The 13,818-nt window shown below is 39.7% G+C and overlaps 1 protein-coding gene across 2 annotated transcripts in view; it reads right to left on the bottom strand.

Moving 5' to 3' along the window:
• The window catches only part of Agbl1 (AGBL carboxypeptidase 1), a 768,202-nt gene that overhangs the window by 352,873 nt on the left and 401,511 nt on the right, over positions 1-13,818 (bottom strand). For both annotated transcript variants that reach the window (XM_075952813.1, XM_075952814.1), the window contains exon 20: positions 5,422-5,553. In XM_075952813.1, the coding sequence (XP_075808928.1) occupies positions 5,422-5,553 (132 nt within the window). The remainder of the gene's footprint in view (positions 1-5,421; positions 5,554-13,818) is intronic.

The raw sequence follows: 13,818 nt of genomic DNA, 5'->3' as shown, positions 1-13,818 counted from the left end.
TCTGCTTTTCATTATCAGTTAGTGGATTTGATTTTAAATGAGTGTTCTTGTCAAATTATTATTTTAGATAATACAATCATAGTATTTGAGACGGTGCAGTCTTTGTTATTCGTTTGTCTGAAAGAAATATGATAGTATTGTACTTCTAAATATTTAATTTGGCCTCCATGAGATAAACCCCACTTTGTCACAGTTGAGGAAGCTTTACATGCTGCTGGATTGACTTGATAGTGCTTTGGAAAATAGTTTTGTATAGGGATTTCCAAGAATCATTGAACTGTCGCTATCTCTCCTTGTAATATCTTTTTTAAGGCTTTAGCATCAGGATAATTCAGGCTTCCAAAAGGGTTAGCAAGCATTCCTCCTCAATTTTTTTTAAATGATTCTTGCCTTGTTATATTGACTGTTATCTCTTTCTTGAGAGTTGGCTAGAATTTACCAACAAAGTTATTTCGGTCCAGGTTTTAATTTGTGGGATATTTGTGAATTCTAATTCAAGTTATTTTCTTAAGATGCACTTAGATTTTTCGGTTTCTTTCAGCCAAATTTCATAGTTTATGCCCTACAAACAATTATCCATTTGACTTGTAGTTATTAATGAAAAACTTCTTATAATTTTTGAGTTCTGTAGAGAAGCCCCCTCTTTCATTCACAACTTGTAATTCGCATTACCTTTCTTTTCCTTAAATTTTGGCTGAAGTGTCATCCTTTTTCTTGACTCTTTTAATAATTCAAACTAGGATACATGGATTTTATACGTGTTATATTTTCATCTCTCTCTCAATATGTCTGTATGATGGGTTGTATGTACAGGTGTGTATGCATGTGTGTATGGATATCAGGGGGCCACCTTGGGTGTCATTCCCCACCTTCCACATTTCTTCAGACATGGTCTCTTTGTTGTTCATCACTGCACACATCAGTCAGGCCGGCTGATTATCAATATGTTGCGAATTTTCATGTTTCTGCTTTCTAACTCCCTTAGGCTTGCTGGGATTATACAGGCACACTGTCATGCCTGGTTTAGTTCAAATTTGACTAGCAACTCTTTTACTTACTGGTCTAATAACAATAAAAGCAAACAAACCAGAATCATACAAAATAAATGACAAAAGAAAGCCAAAGAAAAAGCACAAGAAACATAGAGACACAAAGACACATTTACACACACAGAAAACCCATATAAACAAAATTGGATATCATAATATATAAATAAAAGATCTTTAAGCTTAAGAAAAACTTTCAAATGTGAGTCAAAAATCCTCCAAAATTACCAATGAATTCATTTTGTGTAGGTCATCTACTACTTGGCATGAAGTAGATGGCCTGCCCTTGAGTGTAGTTTGCATACCCAATGAGACTTCATTGGAGAGAAGGAATTTTTCTGTCGTAATTATCAATTGGATATAGCTTTGGGGTTAAGGGTGTGTGTTTGTGTCTACTTCCCCTCCCAGTACTGGGACGCCAGTTTGGTTGAGATCTATATAAGGCCCTTTCCATGCTGCCACAGTCTCTGAAAGTTAATATGTGCATCAGTCTTGTTTTATATAGATGCCCTTATTGCCTTGGTGTCTTCTACCCTGCATTGGCTTTCATAACCTTTCCATTTTCTCTTCCACAGAGTTCCCTGAGCCCAGAGGGAAGATTTGATAGAGATATCTCCTTTAGGACTAAGTGTTTCAAGGTCTCTAACTCTTTGCACATTGTCCAATTGCGAGTCTCTGTATTTATTTCCTGTATACTGCAGGAGGAAACTTCTTTGATAGTGGCTGAGCAAGACACTAATCTATGAAAATAACAGAATGTCAATAGGAGTCGATCTTTTTTTGTTGCTATGTTGCTGTAGCAGAACAATATGGTACATCTGGTCCCAGGTTCTTGGCCACCCAAGCGGTGTCAGCCACAGGTTCCATAGCATGGAGTGGCCTAATTCCAATCAGATAGGGGATGTTTACTCCCACAACTTCTGTGCCACTATTGCACCCACAAGCTATCGTTGTAAACTGAAAGAGTTGTAGCGAGATTGGTGTTTTTTGGTAGAGTGCAGAGTACCGTCCAGTTCCATGAACACTTATCTGTAGAGGTGAAGGCTTAATTAGGCATCAGGTTGACTTCTCCATGTCCAGTGCATTGTGTAGGTGTGGCCTTCAGCAATCAAGTCTTACTATCAGTTCATGGAGAGCAACCAATAGCTTTGGCTTTAGCCTGGGTTGTTTGGTGGGGAGGGGCAGTTTCCATGGGAACACTTTGGCCAAAAACTCAATTAGATGTAACCCATTTACAGAACTGGACGTTTCATTTGGAGCAAGAGATGTCTAGTTGGGATTTTGCCACTCTTGTTATTTGCTGACATTTGTAAGCTGCTCTTTTGTTTCATTTTGCTCTGCCTTGCTTCAACATGGGGCCTTACGATGTAGCTCATGTAAGTCTTAAACTTTCCATACTCCTGCCTCAGCTGAACCGAGAAGAAACATGTTTGCTACCATGCCTAGCTCTGAGTTGTGTATATCTTGATGAATAAATTTAAATATGGTTTTTTAAAAAGCCATTAAGTAAGTCAGATTTGGGGGTGTTTCTGCATAAAAAAAGTCTAGCAGTTTTCAAGACTGAAATTTCCCTATCTGTATTTGGTCAGGTTCCAGAGGTTAAAAATTATAACCTTTGTTAATTTTATCCTTTTATATATTTGTGTTTTGCTGAATGTATTCACTGACCTGTTTTTAGTAATACAACTAGAAGTCCCAATGTGGTTGATTAATAAAGTTAAATAAATATTTTGAGTGAGTATGAAATGTGTTTGTCATTTTGACACTGCTATTCAAGGACAAATTTCCTGTGATTGAGTTTCTCTGTTTGATATGTAAATACACTCTCAGGGTGTGACTCCTGGCACGTGAGAGGACTATAAACACATCTTATGTGGAAGGTCTTTCAAGGTCTCCATCTCCTCATGACAAAGTGAATGAGCCCTCTCAATTCTGAAAAGATCCATCTGCACACATACAAAACATGTTTTAGGATGAACACCAAAATCAAATTCATTATTAATAGATTACTGCGCCTTAGATTTAAAATACCAACGGTGGAAAGGGATACATATTAATCAGGAACTGTAAAGCAAGGCTGTTAAGAGCAAAAAAAAGGAGGGAAGAAGCCAAACATTAGAACTTTTTCCTTGCATATATTGCTTAACAGCCCATGAATAAAGTTTGAAGAACTCCAGAGAACCAACAAAAATCATTTTATAAATTTCATATAAACTCTGACTTTATCATTTTCCAAAGGAAAAAACAAAGATTTGGGCAACTGATCAACCTAAAATAATGAGTCTCAGAGATGACTATCAGTGCACAAAAGGACTAATATTTTAATAACATCGCCATCAAACACTATTGAACCTACTCTCAGAGGCAGAAACTGTGGTTTGTCTATTTCTCCCTGATAATGCCATTTGCTTTACTTGACACAAAACTGAGCTCAAATTACTTTTTGCATTAATTAACTAATATAACATAACTAACACAAGCATACAGTAAAGCTGAGATACACAGGATAAGAACCCACTCTGTAATTGATCATTTAAATAGTTAATATCAATTGTCAACTTGATGTGATACAGAATCAGTTGGAATATGGGATTTTAGGCATTCCTCTCTTATTGTAGGAAATTCTCTTGATTGGGTTAGTTGAGGTGGGGAGACTGATCCTCTATGAGGGGTACCATTCCCTGGGCTTTTTCTTTCTCTCCCTGCTTCCTGATTATGGGTATAATGTGACTTTAGAGTTCTGCTGCCTCGATTTCCTTATCATGAAATACTGTACCTTAAACTGTGAACTAAGAAAGCCCTGTGTCCCCGAAGTTGAATTGGTTGGGATATTTTAACACAGGAATAAAGTAGAGAGACAGTTGTGATGCCCAGCCTCTGCTTAATTTGATGTTCTCTTGGTAAAGAAGAGCTCTTAGGTTCTATTTCTTCTTATGTCTCCATGTAGAGAATTGTCCATGAATATTGTTACCCTTTCTAGGTACAGACATATCACAAGCCATACTGACTTTTCATAAAATTGATTCATCTATTTTATATCCACCTGCATTATGTATACAAGATCATTCTTCACAGTGTGGCATGAGCTGCTCATGTGAACGTCCCCATGTGCTGGTTTCCTAAATAATTTTATTCAGTTAGAGCTCTGGTTGCCACCATTAACAGGTTAAGCCGTATAGCAAATAGATTTCTGAGGGTGTGTTCTTGATTCTGCTATAAGAGCCATAGGGAAATGATCAACAGAAGTATATGTCAAAAGTTCTGGTTAAAGAAAAACACAAGGAAAATACATCCAGGTTAGATTAATTTGATAAGTATTTGTTGGTTTCTCATATGATAATTTCTTTGTTTGAAAAGTGCTTGATTTTGCTTCCTTTTGGTTTTTGGTTCCTATTGTTGGTTGCTTTGTTTCGATTTTGTTTTCTTTTGCTTGGGAGTATCAGTATGTAGCCCAAGTTCATCTTCAACTCAGTATCCTTCATCTTCAGCCTTCTAGTACTAAGAATAAGTCTATAGACCACTACTCCTGCTTAATTTTGTGAATATTTTATTTCTTTTTTTAATATTTCATTAACCTTAGAGATGAACTACTACTTTGTGTGCGGTAAATTATAGTACTCAGAATAATAAAAGATTTACAAGAAGACAGTATCAGTATCATCATAATCTTCTTTATTTTCTTCAAAACTCTGAAACAAAGGCTAATGTTTACTTTGCATTTGGATATCTTTGTAGATTCCATCTCTTCTGGATGCCCTCTAAGCAGTTATATTATCCTGACATGGAATAGTGCTCCTCTCTTTCCCCTCAAGTTCTTTCTCATAGTGTGAATATTCAGCAGTCCACATGACTGGAGTCCATATAACATAAAATGAGGTTCAGTGGGTCATTGTTCTGTTTGTCAAAGAATGTTCATGCAGAGAGATGCTATAATCATTCCTTTGTATTTTCTTAAGGATTTTGCATTCAGAATCATTATGTTCCTCTCATAATCTTCATAAATGAAACTGTATTTTTACTGCCTTCATTTTATTATTGGCAGGATAATAATTCACAGAGTTACCAATTATAAAGCCAGATGTTAAAATTGGCTTCTTGTTACCAATTCCCTGTGTCATAGAAATAAAGTTACCAGGTAGTGTGACATAATTCAACACAAATGTACATTGGATCTAGAAACCTCTATTCTGCTTGCATTATAACTAACTGTATGGGTAAAATAGTCAAGATGGTTATTTTAAGAGAAAAAAAGTGAATGGGAACGAAAGTATAGGTCAGTGGTAAATTATCTTTCTAGAAACAAAGGTAAGCAGTAAAGGTCCTCACAGGAAAGTTGTGATCACAATATACCATACAATGCAATACAGTGACTTACCCTGTAGCTGACGTCCTCGACCAGGGCAGGGCCACCCACAGTGCAGCCTGCTTGCCACAAAGTTTCTTTCATACTGCAACCATAAAGGAATACATTCTTCCTTTGGGAGTGACCATGGAAGTCACAGAAGACCTGCAATAAGCATCGGAAAAGAGAAAATAAACCCAGGCTGGCGCACTGGTCTCTTCCATGTTTGAAATGTCAGAGTTGTTAGAGAGATGCTGTTGACTCAGTGTAACCAGCTGTCTGGGAGTGGTGGGGTCTGGCACAGCTGCATTGAAAAACCCTCAAGGAAGAAGGTAGATTGCAGGGCTCCCAGGAGGGAGCAGAGTATAAATAAATGCATGTCCCAATTAGTTCTTCTGTAAATTCCCTATATAACCATCACGTTTGGTGGTTGGAGGCAAGGGAATCATGAGTTCAAGAGACTCACAAGATATGAACTTGTGAGTCTCATCCATACAAAGAATTTTAGGTCAACTGGCTTATATGTGATCCTATCTCAAAAAAAGAAAAGTAAATCCACAAAATGTGTATATGATACACACCTTAGGCAAAGGGAATATGGAGCATCTACAATAATTTTAGTTGTGGGAAACACTGAGGAAACAAATGTTATGACGGCCACCTCATGTGTGTTACCTTCCATGGCTAAGGGCAGTTCTTTACTCTTCTATTTTGGGATTACATATTCCACCCAAATCAAAGACCTATATCAATAGTGGCATCCATTATAGACCTGACCTTCAGTGTAGGAGGACTTTGGAGCTTTCTCAAGGATAAAGATGGTGCATTGCAAGTGCCTTCGTGAATGTCTCCCTTTATAGGAAGTGGGTATAGGTACCACATCATAAATTCAACTCAGGACCCATCTTCTAATCCTTTACTTCTCCTTGTGCCCAGGAAGACCGAGCATCTCAGTCTGACTAAATGTAGGTGACTGTTGAGCAAAGGCACCGCTCACATAACTGATTAAGCCAGTGGTTCTCAGCCTATGAATAGCAACCCCCACAGGGGTTGCATATCACATATCCTGCATGTCAGATATTTACATTATAGAACTTAACAGTAGCAAAATTACAACTATGAACTAGCAATGAAATGATTTTAGGGTTGGGGGTCACCATAACATGAGGAACTCTATTAACTGGATGCAGCATTAGGAAGATTGCAAAGCAGTGGCTTAATCTGTAAAGTGATAACCAGTTGCTCAAACTGACAAATTAGCTCTAGATTATGTACTTTTATCCATGGTATCTGCTCATATCTAGCAGTATGGTCTGTCCTTATTAGTAAAGCACCTTGAGACTCCATTCCAGCAAGAATTTGCTGGGTTGCATCTGATTTGTTAGCAAACCCTTGTGATTCTTTTGGTTTATAAATGATTTCCCTCTTGGGCATCGCATGCATTTATTTTCTAATATTATGTTCATGTTTGATCTGAGTTAGCAGATTAGGGAGGTTCATGGAGGAGTTGTGAGGTACCTTTTAAAAAATGAGTATCCTCTTCTGAACCATCTGCCCTGGCTAAGATGATGCCATGGCTTTCCAGCAGAGAAAAAAATATTCTCATTTTCACAGCCCAGTGATGGATGAGACATGGATAATATTCTAGCCTACGGTACGTGGCAATGGGTCTCATATATCAACTTGCATCAGAACAACATGGAGGACTTGGCAAGCCACGCGCCAGCAATTCTGTGATTCGAGTTAGTCTGAGTCAGGCTGAAGTATTTGTCTTTCTATCAAGCACCCATGTGAGGCTGATGGTCCTGATCCCAAGATCATACTTTGAAAACCCTTTTTCCTAGAGGAGCCAACAAAATAACTGTTTAAGGTCTAATCGTCTCCCATGGTGAACTTTTCACCAACCTTTATCTCTCCCATCTCAGCTTTCCTGTGTGAATAAACACACACCATTCTTATGAAAAGTGTGCAAACAAATTAAGCCTGTGTCTTAGCAACAGCTTTCTCAATAAAGCCAGGAGGCTGCTTGGTGACAGGAGTGCCTTAAATGCTGGATTCAGTTTGAGATAAAAGTTGCTATTTTTTCCTTCCTGATCCGTACAGACTCTGAAAGCCGAGGTAAATGACAAATTATAGACCTATTCACCTGTGGGAATGAGCTCTGCTAAGCCCTAGGATTCCAGTGGCCTCTGAGGATTCGGAAAGAAAGAAATAAAGACATTGTTCTGTGAGCCGCTCGAACGACATCCCTAAAAATAAATGCCTGTTAATTATAAGAAACATGTGCTCCTCCAAATTGCAAGGGGCAATTATAAGTCAAATTATCAACTTATTTCAGTGGAGGAAGCTTTTTCTTTTCTACTTGAAGATGTGATACTTGTATTTTCATCCAGCCAAATTCTTTGCCAGAATAGTAGTGAGTGTGCCCAGTTTGGAGACCACAACATTCATAGATTAATCAACAGCCCTATCTCACTCATCAATTTATTCAACAAAAATCTGCATGTCTGCTCTGCGGCAGGAAGAATTAAAATTTTAACATAACTCAGTGTTGCTCTCCACAGCAACAACAACGATAAATAATTAATTTATCTACTGAACACTTGTGAGGCTTCAACTGGAATGCTAAGAAGTTATACAAAATGGATGTTATAGGATACTTAATTGTATCCTATAACATGTGCTAAAGATTTATTAAAGTTATTATAATATAATAACAATGAGTATCTCAAGATGAAGTAGGCATTATTGCCCCCAATTTTAAATAAAACCCTCAAGTTTCGATTACTGAGTAAATGAGTAAATACTTAAATCCAAATTTCCCTTAATACCCAGACACCATTTTTTTTCCTTTCTCTTCTGTTTCATCTAGAAACTGTTTGTTGGGGATGACCCGGAAAGACCACAAACGCGGTAGCCAGAGGAGAAAGCGGTGGTAATGATAAACATAACTCTCTGGAAATGCAACTAAAAGCACATCTCATGCTTCTAGAGAGGAGTGTTTTTACATGCCCTTCCAAGGAGTGGCATCCCAGCAGGGTGGGACATGAGAAAGGCTTTATCTTCAATGAATCTCACCATGCAAACGTAAAAACAACAATAACAACAAAACATGGGGAAGAATGAGTTATACGGTTAAGGAACTACAGTAATTCAGAATTGGCTAAAAGTGAATTAAGAATGGATTTAGGAAACTATAGACGTGGGCAGTGGGCTGCTAATTGAAAGACCCTACAGACCCCCTCCTCAAAACCCGTAGCTAGCATGCTCCCAGGGGAACGTCCTGTTTGCTTTTTAAAAAAAGTTCTCCGGATCAGCAGCCAGCCTGCTCCCGTAAGAACATCCCATGTGCCTGAGAGGGCAGGAGATCTATGAGATAGAGATAGGAAGACTGCAAGGTAAGATGTCAATAAGATAGGATGTCAACAAAGCAGGTTAGCTATAAGAAAGGAACAGGATGATTGGGATGATTGTTGCCAGGCATCCATGCTGAGAGAGGAAACCATTCATGCCCCCCACCACATTCCCATAACCACGCTTTTGCTTCTGTAAACTTGCTTTTTGCTCTTCCCTATAAAAAGCCCGCCCTCCAGTTGGCAGGTGCGCAAATCTTCCGAGAGTTCTTGCTGCCCACAGGTACCTGTGTCTACTCAATAAACCTCTTGCGATTTGCATCCGTGCGGTCTCGGCCTGTTCCTTGGCGTTGGGGAGGTCTCCTCCCGAAAAGAGGTCCTCGTGGAGGGTCTTTCACTAATTAGTGCACTTAAAGGCCATTCTAGGATATCTGGGTGTTTTCTTGGAGGAGTGAAGCATTAGCGACAGGGGGGAAAGCGGGATCACATAGAAAAGTGAAGGGTTTAAAGAGCGGAACCCAGGAAAGAGACCACGAGGCTAGAAGCATGACAAGGGTGTAGCTGAAGCCAACAGGGACAAGTATATAGAGAAAGGAAGTTTGGGCTGGCAAGATGGCTAAGTGGACAAAGAATTTCCTGTGCAAGCCCAAGGACCTGAGTTCTATACCTGGAACTCACATGGTTGGGAAAAAAAAAAAAAAAAACGACTCCAGAAAGTAGTTCTATGACTGCTACACTATGGTGTGTGCATACGCGCATATGCGCATGTGTGTACATACGCACACGGATTAAAATTAAAATTTTAAAAGAATAAAAAAAATGCTTGTAAGGAGGCAAAACACACAACTTGGAGACTAAATGGATTTAATGGCACAGTGAGAATGAAGTTAGTAATTACAACTGAATTGGAGGCTCAATTAATAGGTAATTATCACACCCAAAGCAAAAAACTAAAACCCAAAAACAAAACATAGAAATAGACATGGATTTAATACAGTTTTCTTTACTTTTGCTTGAGCTAGTGTGCTTTGTCTTGACTTCTGACCCTTAGTTAAATTGTCCCCTCTTGGGGTCTTAATTTCTTCATCAGCCAAGCAAATGGTGAGCCTTGGATTATGGCTCTAACGCTTAGTCCTTATGCCTAACCCTAGGACACCTCCCGGGGAATTCGTGTCCAATCTTGATTGCAAGGTTAATTTAATTCAAACAACCATGTGTTCTGTCATTCATGGTGCAGCAAAGAAGTTGATCGGGATTGCATTGCTATGCTCTGCACACACCTCCCCGCCTTTCTCCCTCCCTTTGCTCCCATTCTGATTTCTCTGCAAGTTAATTGCCCCCCACCCCCATCTTCATGAGATCACCCTGTTTCAAATCCTTCCCTTAGTGCTTCCTCTGTTCCCCGTGGCTCGCCTTGCCCTGACTGTGTTTACAGTTCTGCTTTGCCAGCTTTGAGCTGCTGTGTTTTCCCCCCCGATCCTGACATCTGGGTCTCATTGCTCCTTCTCAGCAGTGAGACTGCATTATTTATACAATTACCACAGGAAAATGAAAGCAAGCCTGAGCCTGGGAGAAGGCGACTTCTGGAGAATGTGATGGAATCCCCAAAGAGCGACACTTCCAACTCAACCAGTCAAGGCTCACTAAGCCCTGGAGATTCCTCTTGTATGCCGTATTGGGCAGGCAGTATTCAGCCCACGTTTCTGAGAATAGTAAATATCTCCAGGAGGGAAATGATGTTGGTGACAAGTGCAATTACCTTTCAAGAGCCCAGTTTACAAGACTGCTACCCCAGATGCAGCACTAGCTGCTAGAGATACTGGCTTCTCCCAGAATCTACGAAGTACCAGGAGCCATCACAGACACAAAAATCCATGAATTCTTGAATTCCTTATGCAAACAGCTCTATATTTGCATATGATATGTACATGCTCCCAAATACTTTGCATGATCTTTATACTGCCTACAATACCTAATACATCATAAATGCTATGGGAATTTTTAGGGAATAATGACAGGAAAACAAAGTTTTCAATGTTTAGCACAACTACTTTTTTCCTTAGTATTTTCTGTCTATACTTGATAGAATCTTTGGATGTGCGATTCATGGCTGTCAAGGTTCTAATGCACCCTCTCCCTCTCATAGGGAACATGATATCTAAGTCGGAGGTGACATCCAATGATGGATGAAAATAGCCACAAGCAACATAAAGGTTTTCTTTTTCAATTATTTTGGAAAACCTAATATAAGGTAACCCAAAATATACTGTTCAATATTTGGCTTTCTTTTGTATTGAATACCTACCACTGATTCAATAACTTTAATGCCTTGTATCTATTAGAATGTCTGATATGGGCCAATTACCATGCTAAGATCGAATATTCATCCACAATTAGTATAAATATCGCTCAAGGAAGATGCTGCCGTTTGACTTTTCCTAATGTTGCAGGAGGTTAAGCAGCTTACTCTTAGATGCCCATAGAAAAAGAGACTTGTTACATCTCAGACTCTGATCTATCTGGCTCTAAACGTTTTCTGAAATCAAACAAGTAAAAACAGTGGCTCCAGCAATGAAAATGAGCACTACAAGAAGATTGTTAAGCCAAGGTCTTGTGTTGTTATTTTCTACTTTCTGTCACTGGTTGGCTGCCCCTGAGCAGTAAGCTTGACACTAAGACAAAGTTCTGCAGGGGGATCCGGGCAGGTGCCTCAAGCTGAAAATGGATCCCTTTCTCTACTTATACTTGTTGATGGAGAGAATCAGTAGCCCCCATGATACCTTCAAACAACATAGTCATTGTGACTTCTCGGGCTGAATAAGACCTTGCTAGAACATGTGTGTGTTGTATGTAGTGTGTGTATATATATATATGTAGTGTGTACACTACATACAACATATATATATATAGAGGAAGGGAGAGTATATATATGTGTGTGTGGTGTGTGTAATATATATATATATATATATATAATGTGTGTGGGTGTGTGTAGGTGTGTGTGGGTGTGGGTGTGTGGGTGTCATGTGACTAATACTACCAGGGAAACTAAGTCACCAAATCCAAACTAGCTAGGGGAACCTCCATGTGTCTGACCTAGGCCCTCCGCATGTGTGTGACAGTTGTGTACCTTGGTCTCTTTGTAAGGCTCCTAGCAGAGATATCAGAACCTGTCCCTGGCACTTAGCTGGCTTTGGGGAACCTGTTCCTCATGCTGGATTACCTTGCCCAGCCTTGGTCCCCCCTCAACTTGACATGCTATGATTTTGTTTTCAAGTACATGGAAGGCCTGCCCCTATCTGAGTGGAGAGGGCAGAGGAGTGGAAGGGGAGGGGTAGAGGGGAAGAGGATGGGAGGGAGCCCCGGGAAGAAACAAGACTGCAGTCAGAATATAAAATAAATGGAAAATGTTATTTAAATAAAATAAAATAAATAAAGAAGACTCTCTTCAATAGCTTGTTGTCTGTACTATTTGTTTTGTGTGTGTGTGTGAATGTGTGTGTGGGTGTGTGTTTGTGTATGTGTGTGTATGAGCGCTGGGGGAATCCATGGTACTGATAAAGAATGTAGAAGACATCAATAGGAGAAACATGGAGCAAACTTTGACCATCCATTTACATTAGCTACCTGTGTCAGTAAAAGTCCACACCCACACATCGCTTTTCAATAGCCATGAAGCAATGTTATTCTCCTAGTGTGAACAATTCTAAACGAAAGAATAGAGAATTGGAGTTATTCTCTTCCAGCAACTGTATTTTCCTCCTCCAATTATAGTAGGAAGCGTTTAAGGTAGATCCTCATCCCCCAATCATATACTCAAATACACAGTGTGATGTAAAAGGTGATGCATGCTGTGAATGTTTTATTGCCATTAGTTAATAAAGAAACTGCTTTCGGCCAATGGCTTAACAGAGTAAAGCCAGGCTGGAATGAATAGATAGATAGATAGATAGATAGATAGATAGATAGATAGATAGATAGATAGAAAGATAGATAGAGATAGAGATAGATATACATAGATAGATATAGATATAGTGAGCAGAGTCAGGGAGAAGCCATGTAGACACAGAATACGATGCACCAGAACCTTGCCAGTAGGCCACAAGTCTCATGGTAAAATATAAAAAAAAAATGGAAATGGGTTAATTTCAGATATAAGAACTAGCTAGCAATATCCTTAAGCTATTGACCAAGCAGTGTTTTAAATAATATAGTTTCTGACTAATTATTCCAAGTCTGAGCAGCCGGGAACAAATGAGCAGCCTCCGACTACAACAGTGTAGAAAGTTCTAAATTTATATCCTTAACAGACAATGGACATAAGCATAATCTGCCCCTTTTGAGGAATACAGTACAAATGATAAATGCTATACTGAGTCTCCTGAGCTCTGCATAGACAGGTTTTAGGGACCTGCAATCTTCCTCCCATTCTCTGTCTGTGCTTTTTTAAACATAGGCTAATTTACTCAACATATATATGCTGGGGGTACAAATGCAACCAGGGATATCTTTTACATGGAGAAAACTCTCATTCCACTGGGTCTTAGAGAAAGTAAACACACGTGTGCATACACACACACACACACACACACACACACACACACACACACACACACACACACAGGACCTGTTCTGTCCCCTTGGCAGAAGGCAGCCCAGTTTGTGAGAGTTGTAAAGGGAGGATCAATGAGCTCTTCAAAGAATCCTGAAATCCCTTTATCAACAGGCACTCACGCAACGAGAGCCATGTGGATGGGAATCGATACCTCTCCTAATCCTGAAGCCGGGGTCTTGGCAGCAGCCCAAGGACCAAGCCAGCAGCTGTAACATGGCAGCTCCTCTGAGACTGTTTACCTGACATCCTGTGACCCGGCTCTAGCCGGAGAGCCCTCTCCAGTGGTGATGCGGTGCTGGACTGTGCTCTGGGTCAAGGGTCTTCTGGCTCTCGTATGGAGGGTCACAAACAGGAAGCAAGTCAATGCCTCTTAACAGCCGATTCTTGAACTTGTCTGTTGCATTGGGCTTCCCTGCTGGCATGTTTTCTCTCTGGTTGGGTCTTCATGACTTCTAAACTGCATTT

Source organism: Microtus pennsylvanicus, chromosome 18 (assembly GCF_037038515.1).
Source record: "Microtus pennsylvanicus isolate mMicPen1 chromosome 18, mMicPen1.hap1, whole genome shotgun sequence".
NCBI lineage: Eukaryota > Metazoa > Chordata > Mammalia > Rodentia > Cricetidae > Microtus > Microtus pennsylvanicus.
Note: the sequence above shows the minus strand (reverse complement) of the source record. Positions and strands in the feature narration are given on the sequence as shown.